The sequence below is a fragment of the Paramisgurnus dabryanus genome, chromosome 3 (genome assembly GCF_030506205.2).
Source record: "Paramisgurnus dabryanus chromosome 3, PD_genome_1.1, whole genome shotgun sequence".
In the NCBI taxonomy this organism is placed as follows: domain Eukaryota; kingdom Metazoa; phylum Chordata; class Actinopteri; order Cypriniformes; family Cobitidae; genus Paramisgurnus; species Paramisgurnus dabryanus.
The window spans coordinates 24,297,796-24,324,847 of record NC_133339.1 but is presented as its reverse complement, the minus strand read 5'-3'; the positions used below and the strand labels follow the sequence as shown (position 1 = coordinate 24,324,847).

General features: G+C 38.2%; 1 protein-coding gene across 1 annotated transcript; it reads left to right on the top strand.

The window, feature by feature from the left end:
• The first annotated feature begins 305 nt into the window (after positions 1-305).
• rab40c (RAB40c, member RAS oncogene family) lies at positions 306-26,382 on the top strand. Its single transcript, XM_065273730.2, has 6 exons — positions 306-1,515; positions 12,818-12,878; positions 16,679-16,739; positions 18,121-18,198; positions 21,296-21,518; positions 23,985-26,382. Exons 1-6 carry the CDS (start codon positions 1,374-1,376, stop codon positions 24,257-24,259), a joined length of 840 nt encoding a protein of 279 aa, XP_065129802.1. The 5' UTR covers positions 306-1,373; the 3' UTR covers positions 24,260-26,382.
• The last annotated feature ends 670 nt before the right edge of the window (positions 26,383-27,052 follow it).

Sequence of the window (27,052 nt, the reverse complement as noted above, 5' to 3'; positions counted from 1 at the left end):
CATAACTAAAAAAGAAAGATGGTTGAACATTACCTGTCATTGTATATGAATTGAAAAGCAGGCGGGGTGTTGTGTGTACTGTCTGAATGGCTGCATCTCAAAACCTCAAATGCTGTCTCCCTAAACATCATTTTTTTATCTCTATTAAATAATTCGCACATTAAAGCATTCAAACGGAACGTTTATCAATAATTAATGATGAGCTGCCTACCTAGTCAGGGTTACCCAATACGAGTCTATGATGCGCAAAAGTGCTGTCTAGGTAGCCAGATTTCTATGTTTTGGGACACGGCCAGCGTGTGTAGGGGGAGGTACAGTAAAGAGCGCAGCAGTACGCAGCAGAGTTGAAAGCTCAGCGTGACAGTGTATGTGATGATCTCTCCCGTATGACTGAATATGGCACATATTTGGATATTTATGAGAATTTACAGCACGAGCAATAACATCGAGCGAATCGGATTATCGCGTGAAAGCTGAATTCCCAGACGATCAGCGCGAAGTTACCTGAATCTTTGTCATTTTTGCCACGCTAGCATGGGCTGCTCAAGCTAACTTGAGCTCGACAGTGGGTTTTTACCTTTTCGTTAATTGTTATTTTTCCATATATTTTGCGTAAGGGATGAATTGTATTTTGAGCACTCTATGCTGGACTAAAGACTGAAATAAGACGAAATCAACGTTGCGCGTTTGTTGACTTGCTAAGCTCGCGGCTAGCGTTAGCCGCTGCTGTGTTTCTGCATCAGATGAACGCCTTGTCCTAGTAATATTTTCATTAGTTGTAGTATAACAAACATACATTGTTGTTGGAATTATTACTATTATTGTACATATACATTATACGGTTGGTAGATGAAAGTGAGATTATTTCTTTGTGTTGACAGTTTCTGCCAGGCGCATGCTAACAATGCACTAGCTCAACAGCCTCAGCTTTTCTTTGTATAAATAAGTTTACCAAAATATATATACATATTTTAGAGACATTGTCTGATAAATGTTGATGAATTTTTTTATATGACTGATTTGAGCGTGTGTGAAGAAATGTAAACACCCGAGCTGTTTAGTTTAAAATTGGAGTGTTTACGTTAACTTGCATCTTCTGGCTGATATTATTTTACAATATTAAGATGAGTGGGCAAAGGTGAAATTTTAAAAAACTGTAACTTTTCATCGACGCACGTTTTATATTTATAAATAGTTGAACCTGGACTAAAAGGGTGGTAATGATTTGAATGGGCTTGTCTCTTGATTTGGCCTAACACCCATTTAAAGATAAACCTGACAGAAGAGTTACAGACCCTCCGGAGAAAACCATTGGCATCTCAGACGCTTCTCCCGTATCGCTTGCTGTCACACTGGCGCTGATGTGAGCAACCATGGGCACTCAGGGAAGCCCTGTAAAGAGCTATGACTACCTGCTCAAGTTCCTCCTGGTGGGAGACAGTGATGTGGGGAAAGGAGAGATTTTGGACAGCCTTCAAGATGGATCTGCTGAGTCTCCATATGCCTACAGCAGTGGTGAGTTAGCCAACATTTCCCACACATATTCACAGAGTACTAGAAAAACAGATCCTTCAGCCAGGATATTTAAATACATTGCAGATCATGGTAGTGAGACATTCAGTTGAAACTGACCTTAACAGAAATATCAGCAAACATAGACTTTTTTTTAATATGCGATCTTTGTTTTGAAAAACCCAGCTAAAGTCAATTTTTATTGATTTACAAAAAACCATCCTACATAATGTAGAAAGCATTGACTGTAAAAATATAACTGGAATATTTAATATTGACTGAGTAAGGTCATGTCAAAGGTTGAAATTAAAGTTAAATCAATTAGTTAGATTATGGGACTTTAGCCTTGTTTTTTTAGCTTGGATCACATATTATTGTATGTATGGTGAGCTTTGGTCTTCTGTCCTGGTGGCAGTGGCTGTTTGTTGGAAACAATGCAGGTCTTTTTGTTGTCCTATTATTTCTTATATGTCTCATTATAAAATTACTCACACATAACAATATATGTGGCTTAAACTAGACTGGTGTACTGTGTGTAATATCACTGAGATTCATACTAAGAAATGTGCTTATAGGTGCACTAACAATAAGAAGAGAACATGTAACCGTTTAATCAGTATAGCAGATGCCAAACCATGTTTAAGCTCTATTTTGCTTTCCATTCGCTGTCATGAGACAGTCCACGCTCATTCATTAGACTGAGGGAATAGTCCAGTTTACTCACACTAGTTAAGCCTTTCATATCCAAATGAGTCACGTGTGCAGGAAAATAGGACTCGGGTGTCTCTTTTTCTTGCCCTTTTCATGCATATGGACTGCTGTTTATCTTGTTGTTGACCGTATTGGGGAACAGTGTGTATTTTATGGGTGTGAGAGATTTTAGAGTGATGGCTCTTGTCTAAACTGTCCTGGGGGAGCTTGCTGGTCTGGCTTAAAAAAGGATGCCCTGCACAATAACTAAAAATCAACACAGATGGCTGCATGAGTCGTCCTTAGATTGAGCCCTGATTATCAGGCTTGTTATGGTGAGTTGCACTGCAGTTGTCTTTGTCCCTGAGGGACACTCCATCGGGATGGGATCCGATGGTTTAGATTTTCTGTAATCATATTTGGGTATTGGCAGTGATCCCTTTCAAAAGGTATAGACGGTAGGGCTGTAATGATTTATCGTGCAAATGCGCATTTTCTCAATGAATGAATTTGAATGAATTATGGTGAAATGCTGCCACATCCAAAAGCCAGAGGGCGCTCTTGTGCAGAACCACCAATTGTGCCACAGAAGAAGTAGCATTACAAACCTTATTCCAGGAAATGTCTACAGGAATATTTAGCGTCATAGTACACGCACAAGCTGCGCATGAAACTCAAAATTGCTTGATTGAATTGATTGCTCAAGTACTCAAACGTGGCATTGATGATCGATCAGGAAAACAATGATCATGTGGGTTTATTTATTTATTGTGGTTATAGCAGCATTTGGATGTCTGGTTAGCGTTACAAGCGCCTATGGTAAACTCACATTTTTATCAGTGACACGTGCGCTGCTGGAGCAATGTAGTTTGACGCGACATTTGCTTATAGTACAAACATCTTTGATTAGAAAGACGAGAAAGAGACGGTTAAGGTCTAATAGAAAGTAAAGGGTGGCAAGACCTTAAAACAGACTTCATGGTCATCACATCATAGCATCTGTCATATTTATAATATCTATATTTAGGGCTCCGTCGCTCTCACATACAGGTGTTTATCCTGCCAGGTTTGTGCATATATTCATACCTGTTCATATGATCTATTTTTAATGTACCGTATGCATAAGTACAAAATACAATGGATGCATACTATAGCTTCAATAGTCTATAAAATGAATAACTCGATTAAAAACAAGATTCTGTCTATCAACACTTAATCTGTTGTTATCTTCTTGCCATTTTTACTTTGACACTAGCTTTTAACTTTCCTATAATTTAAAACTGTGGTGAGCTAGTTAAAAGTTTTAGCGAGTGGCAAATGTCTGCACAGTTTTATATTAAAAAAAAATAATATACACTGAAAAATGTGAATATCGTGTAGGGCTGGGAAAAAAAAAAGATTTTTCGATTGATCGTTTTTTTATAAGGTGCTTCATTGACGTTGATGCCACCTTCACATAAAAAGTCAGAGGTGTGGAAGCATTTTAGATTTCGCAAGCAAGACGACGGCGATAGTGTTGTGGCTGTTAATTTCTTTTTATTAATTACCCACTTTTCACTCTTCCTTTGTATTAATATAGGATTTGTATTAAATCTATATTCATTGAGTTGAATCGAGTATAAAAACCGACCCAAGAACCGGAATCGAAAATTGAACCGAGAATCGAAACCGTATCAACCCGGAACATCTGAATCGATACCCAGCCCTAATATCGCGAATATACTGCTACTGTGAAATAAATGATTCTTTCGTGAAATGGATTTTTGGTCATACTGCCCACCCCTAATTTGAAGGTAATCTACATATTTTTTATTTTGCTTGTTATCAGAAATAAACTATTCTTAAAGGACTTTGTTGTTATTGATTCTTTGCAGAGTTTACCGGAAGTTACGTTTGTTCCACGAAAGCCGTTTGATTATGTTGTTACTGCTGAAACGTCTATAATTGTAAAGCTTCAAAGCTAGGATCGCTTACTTTTCTGACATCAGTACCATTGTTTTGTCAAGATGCACACCAGTATTGTTTTTGTAAGGTTTGTTTGTAAAAACTGCTTAAATGTCCCAATGTAACTAAGGCCTAGTCCTGAATTAATCTAAACCCTGTTCAGAAACCACCCCTTACATTTTATCTCTTAGTCTAGTGGTTAAAGCTCCAGGCTGGTAACTAGGACATAGTTCCAATAATAGCCGATCCGTGAACTATAACTATACACCAAGCATTGGGACAAAAAGGGACAAACTCAGTCGTTGGGTTAAATTAAAACATTGGACCCAACAATGGATAAAACAATCCAGCATTTTGGGTTGAAACAACCCAGCAAAGGTTAAATTACAACCCAATGGGTTGGGTTTGTCCATTTTTGATCTAACACTGGGTTCAAAGTAAACCAGCGTTTTTTAGAGTGTTATAGCATACACTAGCATATTGCCTTTGAGAAAGACATTTAACCTCAGTCTACATCAGGGAGACTGTCCTTGTACTGTAGTTTGCTTTGGATAAACATTACCTAAGGGCGCACTCATATTATCCAAACCAAACCATGCCCCGGCGCAATTGTCCCTCCTCCCTACTTCCTCAGAAGCATGCACTCACACTGTACTTTTATCGATCTGAGCCCGGGCGCGCTTTCATCATTAGGATGCGATTGTTTTGAAAAAGCAGAAAGTAAAGCCCGGTCTTAAAGGGATAGTTCGGCCAAAAACGATATTAAACCCATGAATTACTCACCCCCAAGCTGTCCGAGTTGCATATGTCCATCGTTTTTCCGACAAACACATTTTCGGATATTTTAGAAAATATTTTAGATCTTTCAGTTGATTAAATGTAATGTTACGGGGTCCACCCATAGTCCACGACCTTCAAGTCCAAAAAAAGTGCGTCCATCCTTCACAAATTAAATCCAAACAGCTTCAGGATGATAAACAAAGGTCTTCTGTTAATCTTCTGGGTAATCCGCGCGGTGTTGTTGTAGAAATATCCATATTTAAAACTTTATTAACGAAAATAAATACCTTCCGGTAGCGCCGCCATCTTAGTCGCGTCCGTATTCAGGAGAGAATATTAGCATAGTTTACGCACTTTTCTTAGTGACGTATGACAAATTCGGAGGGCGGGGGCACAGAGCAGCAGCAGAGTAGGCTGCGTAAGCTCTCATCCTGAATGCGGACACGACTAAGATGGCGGGGCTACCAGAAGGTAGTTATTTTCGTTAATAAAGTTTTAAATATGGATATTTCTACAACAACACCGCGCGGATTACCCTCAGAAGACCTATGTTTATCATCCTGGAGCCGTTTGGATTTAATTTGTGAAGGATGGACGCACTTTTTTTGGACTCGAAGGTCGTGGACTATGGGTGGACCCCATAACATTACATTTAATCAACTGAAAGATCTGAAATATTTTCTAAAATATCCAAAAATGTGTTTGTCGGAAAAAAGATGGACATATGCAACTCTGACAGCTTGGGGGTGAGTAAATCATGGGTTTAATATCATTTTTGGCCGAACTATCCCTTTAACTAGGGCTGCGCAAAAATATCGATACAGCTAACTATCGTGATGGTTAGCTCGTGCCTGGGTGCGATACAGAACAATCACACTAGTTAAACGAATAAGGCTTTGGGGGTCAAACGGGCAGTTTTATAATATGAGTGTGCCCTAAATGGCAAATTAATATGTAATTGCAGCATTATAATAGATCACATAAGAGTTTCAGTCGTACATCCCACTCAGAGAATCCTTTTCAAAACACCAATTTAAAGTAAGTTTTGTTTTCAGAGTCAGCATTTAATAATATGTGTCTTTGCGTTTTTTCTCATTGATATGTATTTGGCACTTACTTAGTGGACATCTGTAAATATTTAGAGTAGAGAAAAAGTGGGCATCTAGATTTGCTGGTGATGGACAGACTGATTTTGCTTGAAAAGATAAAAAAAATTTATTTCTTTCTTATTTTTAAGCAGTTTTTGAGGGCTACATGTTTTAAAATAAAAGGGCCACAAAAAGTTCTTGAAAAAACAAAATTTTTCTCAATGTTCTTTAGTTGGAAAAATGTAAATGTTGTAAATGGAAACGTTTTTTTCAAGACCCTTTGAATTAATGGTTCTTTAGGGAACCAAACATGGTACACCCCTTATTTAGAAGAATGTATGTAGCCCATTGTGTTAAACTTTTGTGTAATGCTAAAATTTAATTTAACAGGAATATTGGGACCAAATTCTTAACCTCCTGTCATAGTTATAGCCAGTATTTCCATGATCTCTCTGACCAAAATGAGGTTACCATATTTTCCACATTTTCAGCTAAACCGCAGTGTGTTGTTATGGAGAAAAACCTTTCAAACAATATCATACTGCGTATTTACTTAGTAGTATTTACTGCGTACTGGAAAGACAGTAGTTCTCCATTATCAGACTAACACAAGAGTGATTATCAGATATGGAAGTTATCCACTGATATTGAATACTGAATGTGTGTGTTTTATTCTGCAAAGTAAACATACATGTAACGCACACAAGCTCAATCTAAGGTAAACCAGCTCTGCTACCTTGCTTAGCTTTAGGCATCTAGGTTTCATTGCTTTCGTGCTCTCAGACGCACCCTTGCATGTAACTAAGCATAACTACATGGATTGTGATTCTGGACAGAGCTTCTAAATCTATTGTGAACAGGCACAACAATGACACGCATGGAGAACATGTTGTGCGCTCTCATCCACCTTTGTACTTTTGACAGGGGAAAAATGTTACGTTGTTATGCAAAAATCTCACAGTGCAACATGCCCGTGCATGTCACTGTCCACTTGATCCCTCTCAGGTGTCCTTAGGTCCTGCTGTATCTTTGACATCCATGCCTTTTCACTAGACTAGTAGCCGCTTTAGGCCGTCTTCACAGTGGCCGAGAAAGTTTGGCCGGCGGCCCAGAGCTGGAAACTGAGATGATAATTACACTCTACTGCTTCTGTCAGGCTGCGTTGCTGAACCATCTGTCCATACAATTATCCAAAAGCAAAGAGGAGGGCTTACAGAGGAAGGAAGTATGATCCGTCTTTGGGCTGGAGTACAGCCCTGCATCTAAGCAAAGCTTTTTCCGGATATGCAGGAGAGGTTATTGAGCAGCAGGAAATCAGTCCCAGTAGTTCCTTTTAAGTGCAAACCATCCCCCTGTTGTCAAATACTCATGTAGATGTTAAATAATGAAGGATGAGTGAACCTTATGGACTTGCAACTGGCAGTCGTACGCCTGTCGGGAGCTGCCTGTCTAGCGGAGCGTGAGCTAATACTCTTCTTCTGGCATATTCTGTTTCAGAAACTTCAGATCATAGATGTAGGATCTTCAATTAAGATGTTTGCATCATTCATCATCTCTCGTTTTAAAGCATCCCCTTTCTTTTTTTATTTTGTAGGTGGATATTTTAAACAAGGTCAAATTGAAATAAGTGTGTGACTTTATTTTGTTCTCTAATCAGAGCAGTACACAATGGATTTCCAGAACTGGCTTACCAGGGGAAGTTATAGTCAAAACTCCCTCTGATTAGGAGAAATAAACTCTTCCCTCAGCACAACGGATAGCCAGATTATTCAACTTTGCACAGAGATGATCCACTGTGACAAGCGCTCCTGGCATGGCGGATATTACAGACGGCAGACGCTGTCCTGTATGAAAAGCGAGACAGTGAGCTTTTGTCAGAGACCCAGCTATTAAAATGCAAATCAGGTTTAAATGCTGATCAGATGTGAAGTAACATAGAAATTCTTTAATGTAAGAAAGCGTGTGGGAAGAAACATTCACTAGAAAACCGATGTATCCCGTAACCATGATTTTAAATGGCTGTTTATATTAGATGGAGTCATTTCTTGGGTCATTTTATGAGTGATAAATGCAGATAAGCAGTCATGATAACTGTTTTACGGGAAGTGTCCTGGTCACATTTCAGCTTTGATAGCATTAAGTAATAGCAGAGTGGTTGTAGCTGGCAAGCTCTTGACCAAATGTGTGCATTTACAATAATGGCTGTCATCTTGATGGGTGACATAAGTTTACTTTTTATACGTTTATTAATTTTTTATTATATTATTTATTATGCATTTTTAATAGTTATTATTAATATCATAATCATAGTATTTATATAATAAGGTTTTATTGTGAGTTATTGGCAAAAGGGATGGGACACATAAATAAAGGTTGACCGATTGTGGATTTTACCAATAACTAGGGTGGTCCGTATTTGCTGATAATGGATTAGGAGGCCGATAGTTTTTAAAATACATATATAGATATAGATATAGATATAGATATGGATTAAAAACATAGATGGTAATAATCATGACATAAAACATTTGGATTGGATTTATCTGCGTGTATTTTTGGGGCTGTTTACACTAGTGCTGTGTTCATGGACGGCTGACGATGCGCGCATCGATACAGCACCTTCCGTATCGATTCGGATGTACTTTTGAAAGTAACGTGACGAATTGCTGTTGATCCATGATCCATATGGAAAGGACGCATGTGTCCCGCAGAGTACGTAGAGTTAAAGGTGGCGGGGTATACTTTCACTTTGCGTGTCTGTCTCGCTGGCGCACGTGTCTGCATAGTGAGCCGCATACTCACGCTCTCTCTCGCGCGCGCACATTAAAGTCAATGAGTTCAGTATGAAAGCGCAGATATAGCCTATACTACTGCAAAGGGCTTTATTAGCCATGCTCTTATAAAACAGTACTAACGTATTTGAGAAGAAACACGGCAAAGATTAGCATGTGAAAAGTGTATGTCTAGAGAAGAGATACTGAGCTACTTCAAACTATAACTGTCACATCAGGGCTCGACATTAAGGCTTGTCCGCTTGTCCGGGACCGGGACAAGTGGATTTTTTGAAGGACAAGTGTAAGAGAAAATGAGTTGTCTGACTGGACAAGTTAAATTTCAGACAATGTTACTTAACGTTATGTGCCGTTAACGACAGAGCAGAACACGCAGTGCAAACACCGAGCGGAATATTGAACAGAGAGCGCAGCGCAATGGCACACTCAAGCCGCCTTTCCACTGCACACGACATACGGAAACGACAGTCGGAGTTCTCCCCCTAGTGGCAGTCGTAATGAAGTTTCAGTTTAATCGTATATGGGAGGGAAGCTCATTCCAGCGCAAGAGGCTTCATTCTAATATTTTTACCATGGTGGAATAAATAAATGAATGCAAATGAATGAAACAATAAACAGCTATGCATATATGAAAAAGATTGCCAATATTTTTTTGAGAGAACATATAAAGACAAGATTAAAATAATTACATACACAAATTAAATTAATAATGTATTTATTATCAGTAATCAATAGTGTTTTTTTAAGGATTCAAGTGTAACTAATAAAGTTAAACCAAAAGGATTAATCATTTTCACCTCATACACAGTTTGTGATTGGAATACAATGAAAAACATAACTTCCGGTCGGCATATCGCATGCGGTTTTGTCGCACAAGTTCAAATTTTTTAACGCATCCAACCGTCAAAACGGATCCGATATTTACGCATCCGCAGATGGTCGGCACCTCACGCATCCGCTTTGCGACTCTCCATAGGAAATGAATGACTTCCGGCTTATCGGCCATCGTTTGTCGTGTGCAGTGGAAAGGCGGCTTCACACAAACACACACGTTAACACCTTGCTGTTATTGTTACTAAACAAGCTGCGAGTGCATGAAACCTGATCGCCGAACACGGAGGGGCAGGGCGGCATGGAGTGGAGAGTGATGTTTCTTCAGGCTCCGGCGTGAATATAAATGACAGACACATCAACCGCAGTCTGTATTTTTTCTCTTCTAAAGTTCGGTAAAACACATAATGGGCGTAAAATCTTGTTTAAGAATCTGTTTTATAATGAGAATCTCTTTTTCAGCGCGCCTACGTGTGTTTGCGCTGCGCGACAGCCGATTTGAACCTGACAGAGTTCGTCACTGTACATTAAAAAATCCCACACAAACATTACAGTGTAAATGCTAGGATTAAGATTGATTTTATATATAACAGATAACCTGGATACATTTACCCTAATACGTTTTTTAAAACATGGTAATGTTTTAATGTTTTGCTTTAGTGTTTTAATGTCAGACAATCATTGAAATGTGGGAAAAATGAAGAGAAAGGCAGCAGATATAGCATCCTCCTTCAGATAGAGTAGCAAGAAGCAGCCAAATGAATCTTGGTAAAATAAATTTCAGTGGCCTACAAAATTCAAGTGATTTTCTGGTCTCTATAGTTTTTTCAGCAATTGGAGATATAAATTCTGGTTTCAAAGTAAATTTCAAAAGTTTTATTTGATTAAATAGTTCAACCTAAGAAAAAAACATGAGGTTGAATTATGACTATAAATTGTATGTTAATCTCAATTCATTTTTAATTGAAATCAAAGTATTGTAGCAATTGTATGTTATACATCATTGTGATTAATGCACCTATAATACTTAAAAGTATTTTAAGGTTGGATGATAGAGATTTTATGTGCCACCCCAGAGTTACTGCTGGCCCCTGCCTGGCCACCCCTATGAAAAATCCCTTGCTCTGCCACTGATTAGCAAAACACAAAAAATACATTATATTATAAATCTTTACCCGGATAAGTGACTTTTGTGCATGGACAAGTGAAACAAAAATGTACTTGTCCGAAGGACAAGTTCCTCAAAAAGTTAATGTCAAGCCCTGCACATTAATAATCTGATTTCTATTAAATAGTATTAGGTCTGACTGCATGTTTATAGATATATTCATAGATGTAGAATAATGAGAGACAAGAGTAAGGCACCATCTTTGTAAAACTACTTTTAAAAAAACATAAGTTAAGTAATAACTCTGGGATTTTAAATATTTCTAATAGCTAATAAATGAATGGCAAAAACACAACTGTTACAACACTGCTTATTCAATGTACAATAAACAAATAATAATAAAAATAATAATAATAATGTTACTAAATTCTGAACAAAAATGTAATTCAAAATAGTCTTGAATCGTGATGCGCATCGTATCGGGACCCTTGTATCGGGATACGTATCGTATCGGGGAATTGTTGGCGATACACAGCCCTAGTTTGCACTTGGTATTGAGATGTGTTTTCATCGATCGGATCACAAGTGGACGAGAGACACACATTAAGTTTACACTTGGTGTTTAAATCCATCTATTTTGTTCACTTTCGACCGCTTCTGTCCTGAATACTGGGAGGGGGCGGTCTGTGAGACGGTGGGCGAGTCTCTCTGCTGTCATTCAAACGCGAGCGGGAGTAATTATGAGTTTATATGGACGCAAACTAATATTATGTCGGAGTCCACTGCTTGTTTAGCAAGTAAACATGCTGCACAGAGTTTTGTACATGTGTATGTAAGAGCTTTCTCTGAATTTTCAGCGCAATTGATGAAATAGGATTGCGCAACTTTCACAGCTTTCAAAACGAAACTACGGAGATCAGACGCCGGACGCTTTAGTTTTATCAATGAAAGGCTAAAAATAGCGCTGTTCACTCCAGAAGTAAAAAAAGATGTAAAACTTGTGTTTAATACCTAAGATTAGATAAATGGGCGGAGAGAAGGCGGTCGTGTGTGGCTGTTTGAACACATTCAACCATATGCGCGTTCCGCAACTCCAAAGCGATCCGATCGAAAGTGGTTTCGACTACCTCTGAATGTGGTTGAAAGTGGACGAGCTCAAAACGTTTTGAACACCGTTTACACCTGGCATTAACGTCGTCCACTTGTGATCCGATCGACGAAAACGCATGTTAATGCCAAGTGTAAACAGTAACTATTTGAGGTACTTCTAATATTAGTGTCCTGTCAGCCTTGACAACAAACTTAGGTTCCTGCTGTTGTTTTTGTGCTACTGCAACATCTATGTAGCAAATTCAGTACTTCATAATGATATGAAGCAACGGACGCACTTTGAACAACTATCGGGATGTATTTTTAGCCGATAACCGATTGTTCCAACGATGAACTATCGGTGCCGCTTAGGGTTGCATAACGATTAATACCGATTATTCTATTGCAGAATAAAGGTTTTTGTTTACATCATATATCTGTGTGTACTGTGTATAATAACTTTGTATAAATAAATACACACACATGCATGTGTATATTTAAGAAACGTTTACATTTGTATATTTTTGTATCATTTATATTTTATATATATAAATATACATACTTAATATATAAATATATTTTCTTAAAATTATACATGCATGTGTGCATATTTATATATACCTATTTATTATTTATAGTTCACACAAATATATGAGGTAAACAAAAACCTTTATTCTGCTATAGATTAATCACGATTAATCGTTATGCAACCCTTGTGCCGCTTAATTCGATTACTTTGTCTACCTCTGCATATAACTAATAGTTTACATTTTTTTTAAATTCATTCTAGTTTTTTATTTAATTATTAGTTAATATTTAGTTTTATCAGTATATTAATAGTTATGATTAGTATAATAATTATAGGATTTATATATAAAGTATTGCTGCTACCGGTATACACACTTGACGCTTGACGCCACATTTTTTGAGGTCAGCAGAAGTTAAAGGTCTAAAATGATTTCTTTCTTTCCTTCCTTGTGCAGGAATCGACTACAAGACCACCACGATCCTGTTGGATGGGCGAAGAGTGAAACTAGAGCTTTGGTAAGTGGACCACATAAATGTTTTTATGGCTGTCTGTTAATGCTGAAGAGCACAGGATGAGCGCTTTATCTTCACTAGAGCTTATAATGCTGTGACATGACTTGTTTTAGTCTTCACGATGGGATGATGCATCACATGCTGAGAGCAACCGTATGCCTCTTGAGTTCAGAGTGATGAGTCAATGCCTTATAGTCGACCTTCAGTCCTCCGACAACAGGCTCTTCTTCCTATTTCATTAAAATTGAAAACACAGAGGCAGACGGCACTTGATTTCCAAAGCAATAAATCAGTGCTTGTGTTTATACGCCACACGGATATGAGAGTTGGGTTATTTCCCTGTCAACCAATCCGTTGAGATAGGAAAATCTCAGATGCAATAAAAAACAACACAAGAGCAGAACAAGAAGCTTATATATACATAATGAAGAGCTCTGAGGCAAAAGCCGCTAAACGTCACCTCTGTCAAAAAGGAGTAAATGATATTAATGGAATGCTCTTAGCACAAGAGTATTTGACATGTGTCATATGGTGTGACATAGAAAAATTTTGAGAAAACGCTCATAATATACAAATAGTTTGAGAGAGATTTATCTTAATGTTGGAGTTACAAATAACATGAATTTTTGCTGTGTCACACAATATGACACACTAATGTTTTTTTTTTTTGTCAAAATACACATACATTTATTTGTTCATAAAAAATATGTTCGTATTAATCCTTTGCTCAGGTCATTCAGAAAAACCAGTTTGTTTTGAGAATCCCAACATGATTTTATAGCAAAGTTCTCAAAGTACACAGAAAAAAAATTGGATGAACAATGTAGGGCACTATGAAATACGTTTTATTTTTTTCCAATTTCCATTTTATTTATTCTTAAATTCTGTGTTTTCCGTTTTATTATTCTCAAATTCCATTTTCCGTTTTTATTTTTCTGGTGTCTGGTTTTATTGGTTAAGTTAAATATCAGTTATCAAAAATCATATCTTGTCTACTGAAAACATTAAACTAATAAATTTTAACAACAATTTATTAAAAGTGTTAATTAAAATGACATATAGGCCCATGTATTTTGGCTGTCACAGTAACTGCAATGTACTACAACCATGCTATTGACAAGCAACCAAATGTAATTTTTTTTTTCATTTTATTCATAAGACTTTATTCATCTTGTTTTAATTTTCAGGTATCTGTATCTTTGAGGATTTCTTAAAAAGTGTAAAAAGATCGTCTCGTGAACCAATCTTGTGTCTCGTCTCGTCTCGTCTCGTGGATTAAGTGTCTCGTCACACCCCTTTAAACCATAGCATACAGAACTTACCTGGAAGGTTGAATAGGCTAAATTAACCAAACAAGCCAACTAGCGTGAAGTTTGCATCCTCGTCATTCCACATCACTGAATTCATTGAATTACATAATTACAGAAGCAGCATATGGCAGACTCTCGCGTATGTAGACAGTAATGCGGTCTCTTGCCTCATAAATGTCAAAATTAATTCAACTGACTTACAAGGCGCACCTGACTGTAAGTTGCAGCACCAGCCAATTTCTGAAAAAAAAAGTGGCTTATAGACCGAAAAATACGGTAATGAACGTTTCTGACACAGAAAGCGGCAGGCTACTGTCACTTTAAGACAGAAGACAGCTTTAAGACTGACAAATTTTCGGCAATGTCTGTGGTGCTGAACGCAAGATCAGCTCTGCTTATTTGGCGACCCTGAGCAAATTTGCATTGCCCTTAGTAGATTTCGTTGGTCATTATGGAAATCAGCTGTTGCGCCTGTGTTATTTAATTTGCCCTTTTTAGTAAATAACCCACAGATATTACCACTCCCATCTGCGTCTTTTTGGAATTGCACTCTCACACTAATGTGCCCTAGGTGTGAAAAGCACGTTACATTGTGTGGACATGTGCGCATGTAAGGCAGACGCAGTGAGAAAGTATACTGTGCCTTTAGTTTGCTGTGTTCCAGGCCTTGACGGAAAAAAGATGAGGCAATGCTTGTCATTGTTTGCAATGCATAACGAGAAACGGACGTACCTTTCTTTACGTCCAACACAAAAATGTTTCCACTTATTTCTGTCATTTGCTGATTAATGAAACAGAAAACTAGAATTTGAAAATGAGTTGTTATGGGTTTTACAAATTACTGAATGCTAAATTTGCAGAATTCCGTGACATTTTGCGTTGTACAGTAAATTCAATTTTTATGCTTGGATTCCATGATTCCGTCCGCGTTTTCTGCATCGCAGAAATCATAGGGCCCTAACAATGGCAAGCATGTGTCAAGGTGCAATAGTTTTTTACCTGGTTAAATGTGGTTCATAAAATATATTAAGATTTTGAGCTTTTTACCTTTATTCAGGAAGGACAGTTAAGAGTGACTTAAGTGACGAAGTGCTCTTTTTGCAATGAAAGACAGTCAAATTTGTTAAATGTTAAATTTGTTAGGGGTGGTGATGGTGCAGTGGCTAAGACACACACCTTTGGTGTGAGAGACCTGGGTTCGAATCCACTGTGACACACCATTGTGTCCCTGAGCAAGACACTTAACCCCTAGTTGCTCCAGAGGCGTGCGACCTCTGACATATATAGCAATTGTAACATATAACATATAAAGCGACTTTGGATAAAAGTGTCAGCTAAATGAATAAGTAAGTAAATGCAAGTGGCATTTGTGAAAATTAGGCATTTCAATTACTGACTAATAACATTTTCTTTGCTATTAAAGGGAAATTACTGAACTTAAACATAGGAACCTGATAAAAAAGACACACTTTTAGGGTTTCGCTTCTGAGCTCTTCGTATTTATTTGTTTAGCAAAGACACAATTGCTAGAGCTCATAAACAAACTAAAATTCAATGACTAAAAGAGGCTAGAAATCTCTAGCTCCTCATTTGCAGGAAAACTTGTTAAACATCCATAAAAGCATTTATCCGCTTCTCCAGAGAGGAAAAAAGTTTCTTAATGAGCATTGCATTGTACTGCATGACAGTAAAGTTACACATTAAGAAGACAAACAACGATCTCATTAATGTTAACACACAGTGTACTAAGTGCCCGAGGAGCAGTTCATAAACCCCTGTGGGCATTCCCATACTCTGCAGTAATGTTCTGGGCTTTATAGTGGAAAGCTTTACTGTAATGCTTTACATACAGCATATTCCTCTTTATGCCGGAGTGACTTTCAGTCTGTCCTTAAGGCTTTAATCTTCTCTTACATCTTTCTTTGCCAGCGAAGGTTCCAGGTATCTGTGCCAGGTATTTCTGATGAGTTTTCTGATGTGACTTTGAAAGTACAGCAGTAAACAGCATAGATGTGGTTAATCTTGAGAGTGGGTTCAGTTTTACCACTTCAAAAAGGCAACTGGCACAGTAAATCTCTTATGCCGATGCATTTGACACTTTCAGGCCCATTAGAGCAAGTTTAAATGTGTGAGAAAGTTCTTAGAGATGGGAAGAGTAGGCAGCTGGAAAGGTTATTTGGGTGCGGACGTGCTACATTGGAAAACTCGTTTTTCTAGGCCGTGACGCCAACACGAGCGCCTGAGTCATCTTGTTTTTTAACTCCACACCTCGCACTGTAGTGGGCAAAACATTGAAGATTACAAATTCATGGCTGGGTTTCAAACCTAGTGAGCTTTTATGCTGTCTAATGCCCACATGGAGAATATAGATGACATAAACATTGTAAATGACAACTTTGGGACCTTTTCAAAGCAATACAGAGCTCTGCGCTACTGTTGACTGAATGTGTGCTCTCTGTGTTAGTGTCCTGACTTGTCTTTGTTTGCTTTTAGGGACACATCAGGACAAGGCAGGTTCTGCACCATTTTCAGGTCGTATTCCAGAGGGGCACAGGTAAAGCATGTCAAATGTCACTGTTTTGTTAAAGGCGGAGTGCATGATCACTGAAAGCCAATGTTGACAATTCACTTAAACAAACACGCCCCTACCGCATTAGAATCTGGACCTTCTTTTGATAGACCCGCCCCACACATGCGCAACCCAGCCAATGATGTCAGTCAGTAGACATGCCCCTTACTGCTGATTGGCTACAAGTGGGTTGTGGTACTCGGCCCAACTCCCTTTTCCAAAGTGTTTTTCAAAAATCATGCACCCTGCCTTTTAGAGGATGTTTTGTACTCTTTTATAGTCTGTTAGGCAGAAAAGATACATAAAAGCCTAAGTGTTAAAGGAGTAGTCCACTTTAAAGATGGGGCCCATTGACTTACCATAGTATTTTCTTTTCCTACTATGAAAAGTCAATGGACCCCATCTTTAAAGTGGATTACTCCTTTAATGTAGAAATATAACACACTCTGAAATCCAGGCTTAAGTCCTGTAATCTAATTCTGAGATTTTGAGCATTAAAGTTTGATTTCAATCATTGATTTAATTTTAAAGGGATAGTTCACACAAAAATGACAATTGTGTCATCATTAACTCATCCTCAAATTGTTCCAAACCTGTAAAAATGACTCTGTTCTTTTGAACACAAAGGAAGATATTTAGAAAAATGTTTGTACCCAAACAGATTTGGGGCACCATTCACTTCCATATTATTGTATCCTAATATGGAAGTCCCTGGTGCCCCAGATCTGGTTTGTGTTTTTCAAAATATCTTCCTTTTTGAGTAAATGATGATGCACATGTAATTTTTGGGTGAACAATCCTTTTAAAGGAACAGTATGTAAGAAATGTATATCAATTAATCATAAAATGGCCCTGATAAGTCACTAGACATTAAGAAATCATTTTCATTTCAAATACTTGCATCACTGACAACAGTGGTCTGGCCAGGATATTGTCATTTAAAAAGTGGAGTTGCAGCCCTCAACTGATGTTTATGTTGTTATTTTGTGTATTGGCCACCAGTTGTGTGATTGCAGTACCAGTTTTAGCCACAAGTTTTGTGATTGCAATACCAGTTTTGGCCACAATCCTACATACTGTTCCTTTAATTTTATTATTTGACACGACCTTACTCAATCAGTATTAAAAATATCAAGGTTATATTTGCACAGAATGTATAGGATGATTTTGTAGAAACCCCCAAATAATCACAAAAAATTACTTTAGCTGGCTTTGTGTCACGAATTTCTATTCTATATTCATTTTATTGTATTTATTATTATTTAAAGTGTGTTGAAGTAGTTGTGCTTTTGACTGCTGCTAACCTCCCCCCTCACTACATGAACAGGATACTGGTTAACAATGTGTGTTTGTTTTTGCACTACAGGGGATCCTCTTGGTGTATGACATCACCAACCGCTGGTCATTTGACGGGATAGACCGCTGGATCAGAGAGATTGACGAGGTTAGATGAAGCATCTGTTTTTGGTAACCCGAAAGGGACATCACAAATGTACCCACTGTCCTGTGGAGTGAGAGTTGGGTGGGGTTTGGATGAAAACACATAATTGCTTTGAAACAGTGTTTTATATATATGCGTTTGAAGAGTAGAGACCCCATTATTTACCTACAGTAGTTCAGCAGATCTGCTTGTAAGTCCAAACATCAGACTTGCATTTGCATCCTGCCTTTTTCCTCTTCCTTTAGTAGTGGACAGGATGTCCTCATCCTCCCTTCTCATAAACCGCTCTATGACCATCTCTTCCGTCCTGGCTTGTATAGTATGTTTGTTTGAATAGTACACCGGTGTGTATAGTATGTAGTGTAGTATATTTAAGCAGGGACGTATGATAATATTTGTTTGTTAAGGGTGTGTTTGTTTCCACAAAGAACCTAACAAACCACAGGCTGCATGACAGAGAGAGAGGAAGAGGGAATGGAGATGTTTTGGTTGGCACCTAAAATTAAACTTGATCATGCATAAATATTAAAACTAATGGTATTAAAGTACTAGAGCTCCTTTATACAGTTTGGAAATGTCCAGACTTGATTGTGCACAAGCACAGCTTGCTTGCTGATGCTTATTCTGTACGTGTAATTCAGTGCTATTACTGTGAGGACACTGTAAGTTCTGTAGGAGTTTTCTCACAATCCTCTGTGAACCTGAGATGTAATGATGAAGCCAGAAGAGTTTTCTTATTTCCTCTCCTTTTCTGCCACCAAAGTGCTTTGTTTTCGAGAGGAAACTCATTATAAGGAGTATTTTTCAGATTTTATAAAGCATATAGAGATTATTCAAACACTGAAAGTAAGATTGAAGCTGGATTTTGGGAAATCTCAGTCAGTCAGTGTTTTTAAATATGGGTAAATAATGGAAAGTCTTAATATAATACGTTACATAATGTGGTCACATTGGACCACAAAACCATGCGTCATAAAGCGGATACATTTTTTAAAATTAAAATTTATACATCACCTGAAAGCTGAAAAAAAGCAATATATTGAGAAAATTGCTTTTAAAGTTGTGCAAAAGAAGTCTTTAGCAACACACATTGATATTAAAAATAATTTTTGTATATATATTTTACAGTAGAAAATTTACAAAATATCTTCATGGAACATGATCTTCATATCTTAATGACTTACGGGCATAAACATAATTATAATTTTGACACATACAATGTTTTGTTGCCTACTGCTACAAATATACCTCTGCATCGTCTGACTGGTTTTGTGGTCCAGGGTTACATATATTTATATTTAGTATGAATAACAGCAGCCTCACTTGTAACCGTGTACTTGAACTTTGCCATACTTACTCAAGACTTAAAGTGATACCTAACAATGAGTTGGAATGAGCTTGCTTGCTACATACAGTGAGGAAAATAAGTATTTGAACACACTGCTATTTTGCAAGTTCTCCCACTTAGAAATCATGGAGGGGTCTGAAATTGTCATCGTAGGTGCATATCTACTGTCAGAGACATAATCAAAAAAAAAATCCAGAAATCAGTATGATTTTTTTAACTATTTATTTGTGTGATACAGCTGCAAATAAGTATTTGAACACCTGTCTATCAGCTAGGATTTTGACCCTCAATGAACTGTTAGTAAAATTTAAAATGTCCACCTCCACTCCATTTATTATCCTAAATTAGATGCGCCTGTTTGAGGTTGTTAGCTGCATAAAGACACCTGTCCACGCCATACAATCTGTAAGAATCCAACTACTAACATGGCCAAGACCAAAGAGCTGTCCAAAGACACTAGAGACAAAATTGTACACCTCCACAAGGCTGAAAAGGGCTACGGGGAAATTGTCAAGCAGCTTGGTGAAAAAAGGTCCACTGTTGGAGCAATCATTAGAAAATGGAATATGACTGTCAATCTCCCTCGGACTGGGGCTCCATGCAAGATCTTACCTCGTGGGGTCTCAATGATCCTAAGAAAGGTGAGAAATCAGCCCAGAAGGAGGAGCTGGTCAATGACCTGAAAAGAGCTGTGACAACCGTTTTTACTGTTGGTAATACACTAAGACGTCATGATTTGAAATCATGCATGGCACGGAAGGTTCCCCTGCTTAAACCAGCACATGTCCAGGCCCGTCTTAAGTTTGCCGATGACCATTTGGATGATCCAGAGGAGTCATGGGAGAATGTCATGTTGTCAGATGAGACCAAAATAGAACTTTTTGTTCATAATTCCACTAAACGTGTTTGGAGGAAGAAGAATGACGATGAGTACCATCCCAAGAACACCATCCCTACTGTGAAGCATGGGGTTGGTAGCATCATGCTTTGGGGGTGTTTTCTGCACATGGGACAGGGTGACTGCACTGTATTAAGGAGAGGATCGATGACCGGGGCCATGTATTGCGAGATTTTGGGGAACAACCTCCTTCCCTCAGTTAGAGCATTGAAGATGGATCAAGGCTGGGTCTTCCAACATGACAATGACCCAAAGCACACAGCCAGGATAACCAAGGAGTGGCTCTGTAGGAAGCATATCAAGGTTCTGGCGTGGCCTAGCCAGTCTCCAGATCTAAACCCAATACAGAATATCTGGAGGGAGCTAAAACTCTGTGTTTCTCAGCGACAGCACAGAAACCTGACTGATCTAGAGAAGATCTGTGTGGAGGAGTGGTCCAAAATCCCTCCTGCAGTGTGTGCAAACCTGGTGAAAAACTACAGGAAACGTATGACCTCTGTAATTGCAAACAAAGGCTACTGTCCAAATATTACATTGATTTTCTCAGATGTGCAAATACTTATTTGCAGCTGTATCATATAAATAAATAGTAAAAATCATATATTGTGATTTCTGGATTTTTTTTGTTTATGTCTCTCACAGTGGACATGCACCTACGATGACAATTTCAGACCCCTCCATGATTTCTAAGTGGGAGAACTTGCAAAATAGCAGGGTGTTCAAATACTTATTTTCCTCACTGTATATAATAAAGTATATATAATAGTATTTGACAGCTTGGAAGCCTTATAGTAATAATTAAACCAAACTCCCTCATTCACAAAGCCCTTTTCTTTCTCTCTGTTTTTCCTCAGCATGCACCCGGTGTGCCCCGTATTCTTGTGGGTAACCGACTACACCTGGCGTTTAAACGGCAGGTTCCCACAGAACAGGCGCGTGCATACGCAGAGAAAAACTGCATGACGTTTTTCGAAGTGAGTCCGCTTTGCAACTTCAACGTCATTGAGTCGTTTACAGAGCTGTCACGCATCGTGCTGATGAGGCATGGCATGGAGAAGTTCTGGAGGCCCAACAGAGGTGAGACTTGAATATATTTACATGTGCATGTGTCATATAATACCGGGGTAGTTCCTTTTATATGGCAGTTCCTAAATTTGCCAACAGCCTTTTTAGTGGGTAATGCGCACATTTTGCGTAAAATCATTTTACGGAATTGCCAACCTATAAAACTGCTTACTTTTGATTGACTCTACACATTAAACCTTTTTATGATGCTCTCATTAAACTTTATTGGGGTGATTTTCTGGACACGGATTAGCTTAAGCCAGGACTAGGCCTTAGTTTAATTAGGAAATATAACTAGTTTTAACAAACATGCCTTACTAAAAACATTACTTGTGTGCATTTTCAGGTAAAACAAAGGGCACTGATGTATTTTATGAAATGTCAGTTCAAGTTGTTTTCTGTTTGGAAAGCTCTTACATTTATCTAATCCCTGTCGGGAAACCGCCCCATTATGTGTAAGGGAGTGTAATTTTATTAGATGGCACCAGGGACCTTTGACCTGCTGTGGTGAATATTAGACTTTAGGCTCAACTCTGACTTAATTGCAATTGCTTTTGGCCTGAGAATTGCTTTTGCTTATTGAACTGTACAAGAGTGTTTTAACATTAAAAATCAGCTTTAATTTGAGACATGTAGTTTGATATGTGGTGAACAAGGCTGATATGCCAGTGTAGGCATTGTTCTATGGCAAGCCGTTTTGTTAATTCTTGATATTAGTGCTGGGAAAAGAGTAATCGCGATTAATCGCATACAAAATAAAAGTGATTTTTTTTTTGCATAATACATGTGTGTGTACTGTGTGTAATTATTTTGTATATTTAACCACACACACACATACATATATTCATTTCAGAATTTTTTTATTTATATATAAAGGTTTAAAATGTATATATCATATAGAATATATAAAAATATTAATAAATATATATACACATGTAAATGTTTCTTAAATACATGAAAAGTGTGTGTATTTATATATACATAATAATTACACACAGCACACACTCATATATTATGCAAAAAATCACTTTTATTTTGTATGCGATTAATCGCGATTAATCTTTTCCCAGCACTACTTGATATCAATTATTTAATTGTCACTGTTATCATGAATGTGATTGTTATTAGCAAGAAAGCCATTTTAGATATCTTAAATTATATTGATATCAAAAATACATTTTCATATAACAGAAATTAACATTGTCAGTAGTGGGAATAGAATTATTGATATCAAGAATTAACATTTTAACTAGTGACAATTGAATTCTTGATATCAATAATAAAGATTTTTACTGGTATGAATTGTATTTTTGATATCTAAAAATTTCAATTTCAGAAATACAATTCTTAATGTTAACAATTGAATTTAATTGGTGGCATTGAACTAGTGAAAACACAATTGTTGATATCAAGAATTCAAGTTTTTACTAGTGGAAATGTAATTCTTGATGTCAAAAATAGCAGTGGTTACTTACAGAAATTCATTTTCTGATATGAAGAATAAAAAAATTTACCAAGTGAAAATTGAATTGTTGGAATCAAGAATTTATATCCTGAGAATGAATAAAAGTCACAACGGCTTGCCATAACCGGTCAGCCAATAATGAAAACCAACCCTCATGAATGCAACTTTGATTCAATCCTTTACATCCTCTTGATCATGTCATATCCTCTCGAATTAAAAATGAATAGAAAGATTTTAAAAGCATAAAATCTGCCTGTACTGCTATTTTAAGCCATAATCCCACAGATGCGGTGGAAAGCTTCTGCGTTGTGCCTTTTCTACTTGCTTTCTGGCTGATGCAGGAAGAGTGCCATCATCTGCATAGTTTTCCATTAGTGCAAGAAAACCACACTGTATGTCCATATCGAGAGCTGCGTAATTGCAGGCAGAAGGCTTTCAGTAAAGCATTTTTTTTCTGTTTTTACCGTTATGCGGGAATTTCCCATGAGACCTTGCAGTGCCCCAGATGAGTGGTTTAGAAGAGGTAACATCCTGCAGTTCTGAGAGCGCGAAAACTGCCAAAATGGCAGTATTTGCCCCTCAACTTTAGTATAGTGTTAGCGACACCAAGGTGCTGGGTTTGATTCTGCAGAATAATAAAAATTCACTGCTTGGATTCACTTTATTAGAACAGGCATCTGCTAAGTGGCTGAATGTAAATGTAGTGATCAGCATTCCTACTGGTGTTTTTTATACTTTAACTCTCATATCCGGCTTACTGTGTTTTTTGCATTTGATTCCATCAGAAAAGAAGTGCAGGGAGCGTGTTAACATCTGCTGGGGGAATGTTGAATAATTTAAAACGTTCTCATTACTTCTGTCGAGAATAAAATATGACCTCACCTCGGTGTGTAGATGCATCAAGGCAGCTACTGTCAGATCCTTAGAGCTTATGATTTTTAATTCTGCCGTGATTACGTGACTCGTCAACCTTGCTGTTGTTCTGATCGCAATCTCGTTTTTCTTTTTTGCAGTATTCAGCCTGCAGGACTTGTGTTGCCGTGCCATCGTTTCCTGCACCCCCGTTCACCTCATCGATAAGCTGCCGCTTCCCGTGGCCATCAAGAGCCACCTGAAGTCCTTCTCTATGGCCAACGGCATGAACGCCGTTATGATGCACGGCCGATCCTACTCGCTGGCTAACGCCGCTGGAGGCAGCAAAGGAAACAGTCTCAAACGCTCCAAATCTATCCGGCCGCCTCAAAGTCCTCCCCAGAACTGCACCAGGAGCAACTGTAAGATCTCCTAGCCTGGGGACTTGGGGGTGGGGACAACCTCCCCTCCCTTTCTTTTGTATAACACTCAGGTGCACACGGACAAACACACAGGGAAACGGGACTGGGGCGATGATGGAGCGGAGGCGTGGCACCTCTCGGTGTGAGGAGAGCAGGATGTGCACAAAGACTTCCTGACGCTACACTTGATGGCTACACGGAGTTCCACCCACCTTGCTGCAGTACATTTAATCAGCACATTCAGACGTGCTTGATTTCGTATCAAGTGACCACTGCATGTGTTTTATAATGCACTAGCGCCCTCTGTTGGAGAATTTATGCTAAACAAGCTCTCATTTTTCTGGTTGTTTTGTTATCATTATTTCCTCAGTGCCCTGCGAATGGTATACTTCATTTCTGAGGCCTGTTAGCCATGCAAATGCTGAAGAACCCACATGGTCTTGCATGTGAGAGAGGTTTTTAAGTGCTGACGCTGATTGACTTAGTGCTGTGTGTATTCAAATAATTTGACTTGGTGGTTTAAATTGGTCAATGCTACAGCTTGTGGTCTTTTGCACACATGATAACATTTGAAAAATGACTTGGTTGTTGATGACTGTGAAAAAGGTGCTAACCTAAGAGCGACAGCACAAGCAACACGTGATGTCCGTCTGTCCCGCTGGAAGGTGTAGAAAATAATGAGATGTTCCCTGTTTGGTCCTTTTTTCTTTAACGTGGATTGCAGCAAAGTTCTCTGTTTATTTCCTCGACCCCTTCTCATTTCCTTTGCTTTTTTAAGCAGGAATTCTTGTCTTATGGAACGATCGTCACATTTGGATCATTTTAATTCTATACTGTTTGTAATTAAACCAGCCCATATGTCAAGAGGGCGTTACCACAGCTAACCCGCTGCCTATAAGAGTCCAGATTCCCTCATTTTCCCCACTCTTCAGAAAGTGCCATGATTTCAAAGTCTATGTGATCTACCCATCATCAGTGTTGTAGCATGAGGTTAGAAGCTTTTTAAATGTACGTGGTGCAAAGCATGGTTTTTGTGTCGATGCACCAAAATGGTGTCAGAATGAAGGATTTGAGCACAGCTTGCTTCAAAATAAACTAAATAGTGACACCACAAGTGCAGGAATAACAAGGTAGCACAACATCACCTGCTCTGTAATCTCCAGTTGTTTCTTTGGTTTTTCGCTACGGTAGCCTGACAGGAGCCACAGAGCTTTTTTCCAGGTCTTGAAAAATCTGTGATCCGTGGTTGTTGAATAATTGATGCCGTTCTCGCAAATCCCCAGAGATTTCACTTCACGTCAGACGCCCTGACCACTCTTTCATCTCTGTTCATACCGGCAGAGAATATCTTATTCCTTCTTTATCTCATCTCAGGGACGAGCCCCGGCCCCCAGCGGCAGATCTGCCCAATGAAGCCTGCTTGAAACGGGCTGAGTGACAGATTGCCAGCAGGGGCCTTAAAAACTCTCTCGGAGGGCTGCTAGCTCTCTGTGTTTGACCTATAAGCTATGTAATAGAATATAAAAGAATGATTTTGGCACAGTTGCGCGACTGGTATGTATGTACGCGAAAACTGAAAGGTGCACTGATGGCGATCCCCCTTGTCTAAATCTCAAAAAGCTGTGGTAACAGAAATGTTTTATTCCGTTTTTGGGCATCTTCAGACTCTGTAGTTATTAGTTGAAGCTTCTCACCTGAGAGCGATGGTTGTTCTTCTCTGTAATGCACATCATATGGTGCAAGGAAACTATGTGACTTAGCTAGAAAAGTTTCATTTCAACCTTTTGTATTGTTAAATGTTTTTCCTCGTTTTATCCGAAGCGTCTGATATTGATCTTATGATATTTTTAACAAACATGCTCTTTTTAAGTGTAACCTCTCGGGGGGTGGAGTATAGCGGGACACTCCTGTGTGAGCAGAATAAAGGGAAATGTGATTGCTTAGTAGGACACAATTGTAAACACTATTTTCCTTTGGTTTGAAGCTAAATGCTGCTGAATGACTTGCATAAGAAATTATCAGAAGTTCTTGCAACAACAAACAACAGTTTTTCTTTTTAAATTATTGATTGTACAGTTCTCGGTGTATGAAAAGCAACGACTTTTTCACAATAAAATTGATAATGTTATCATTGTAACATCGTTTTGCGTTTATTTGCATTCTGCACACTCTTGACACTTTAAACATTTATGTAGGGATATTTACAAATATCACTTTATTTAAATGACAACTGTGCAGCACTTGTGTGTCGTGGTGAAAAGGTGAGTTTGTGTAAACATGGAAGATATTGTAGATATTATGAGGAAAGTACACCGGCATCTTCTAGACCAGTGGTTCTCAAACTTTTTTGGTGTGCAGCTCCCCCATGTGTATGGTGACTGACTACCCAATTATGACCTTCGTGCCCCCCAAAGAAAATTTATGACATAATACATTGTAAAACATACATTTTCAATTACTTTAGTCTACCCTTTTTCCATATTAAACTATGTTATTACCTCAACTTAGACGAATTAATACATATCTATCTTTTTTCAATGCATGCACTGTACAGCGCGTCGTGAATGTGTTAGCATTTAGCCTAGACCCATTCATTCTTATGGTACCAAACAGGGAAGCCACCAAACACTTCCGTGTTTTCCCTATTTAAAGACTGTTACATGAGTAGTTATACACGTAAGTTTGGTGCCACAAAATAAAACTTTTTTTGGTACCATAGGAATGAATGGGGCTAGGCTAAATGCTAACACATTCACAACGCACTGTACAGTGCACGTATTGAAAAAAGATGGGTATGTATTAATTTG

What these genes read in the sequence shown, in the direction of transcription:
- rab40c (XM_065273730.2), top strand. Translation starts at nt 1,374, where the DNA reads ATGGGCACTCAGGGAAGCCCTGTAAAGAGCTATGACTACCTGCTCAAG. An exon ending in TCCATATGCCTACAGCAGTG is followed by an intron (nt 1,516 to 12,817) that starts GTGAGTTAGCCA and finishes TTCCTTGTGCAG; the next exon opens with GAATCGACTACAAGACCACC. An exon ending in GGATCAGAGAGATTGACGAG is followed by an intron (nt 18,199 to 21,295) that starts GTTAGATGAAGC and finishes GTTTTTCCTCAG; the next exon opens with CATGCACCCGGTGTGCCCCG.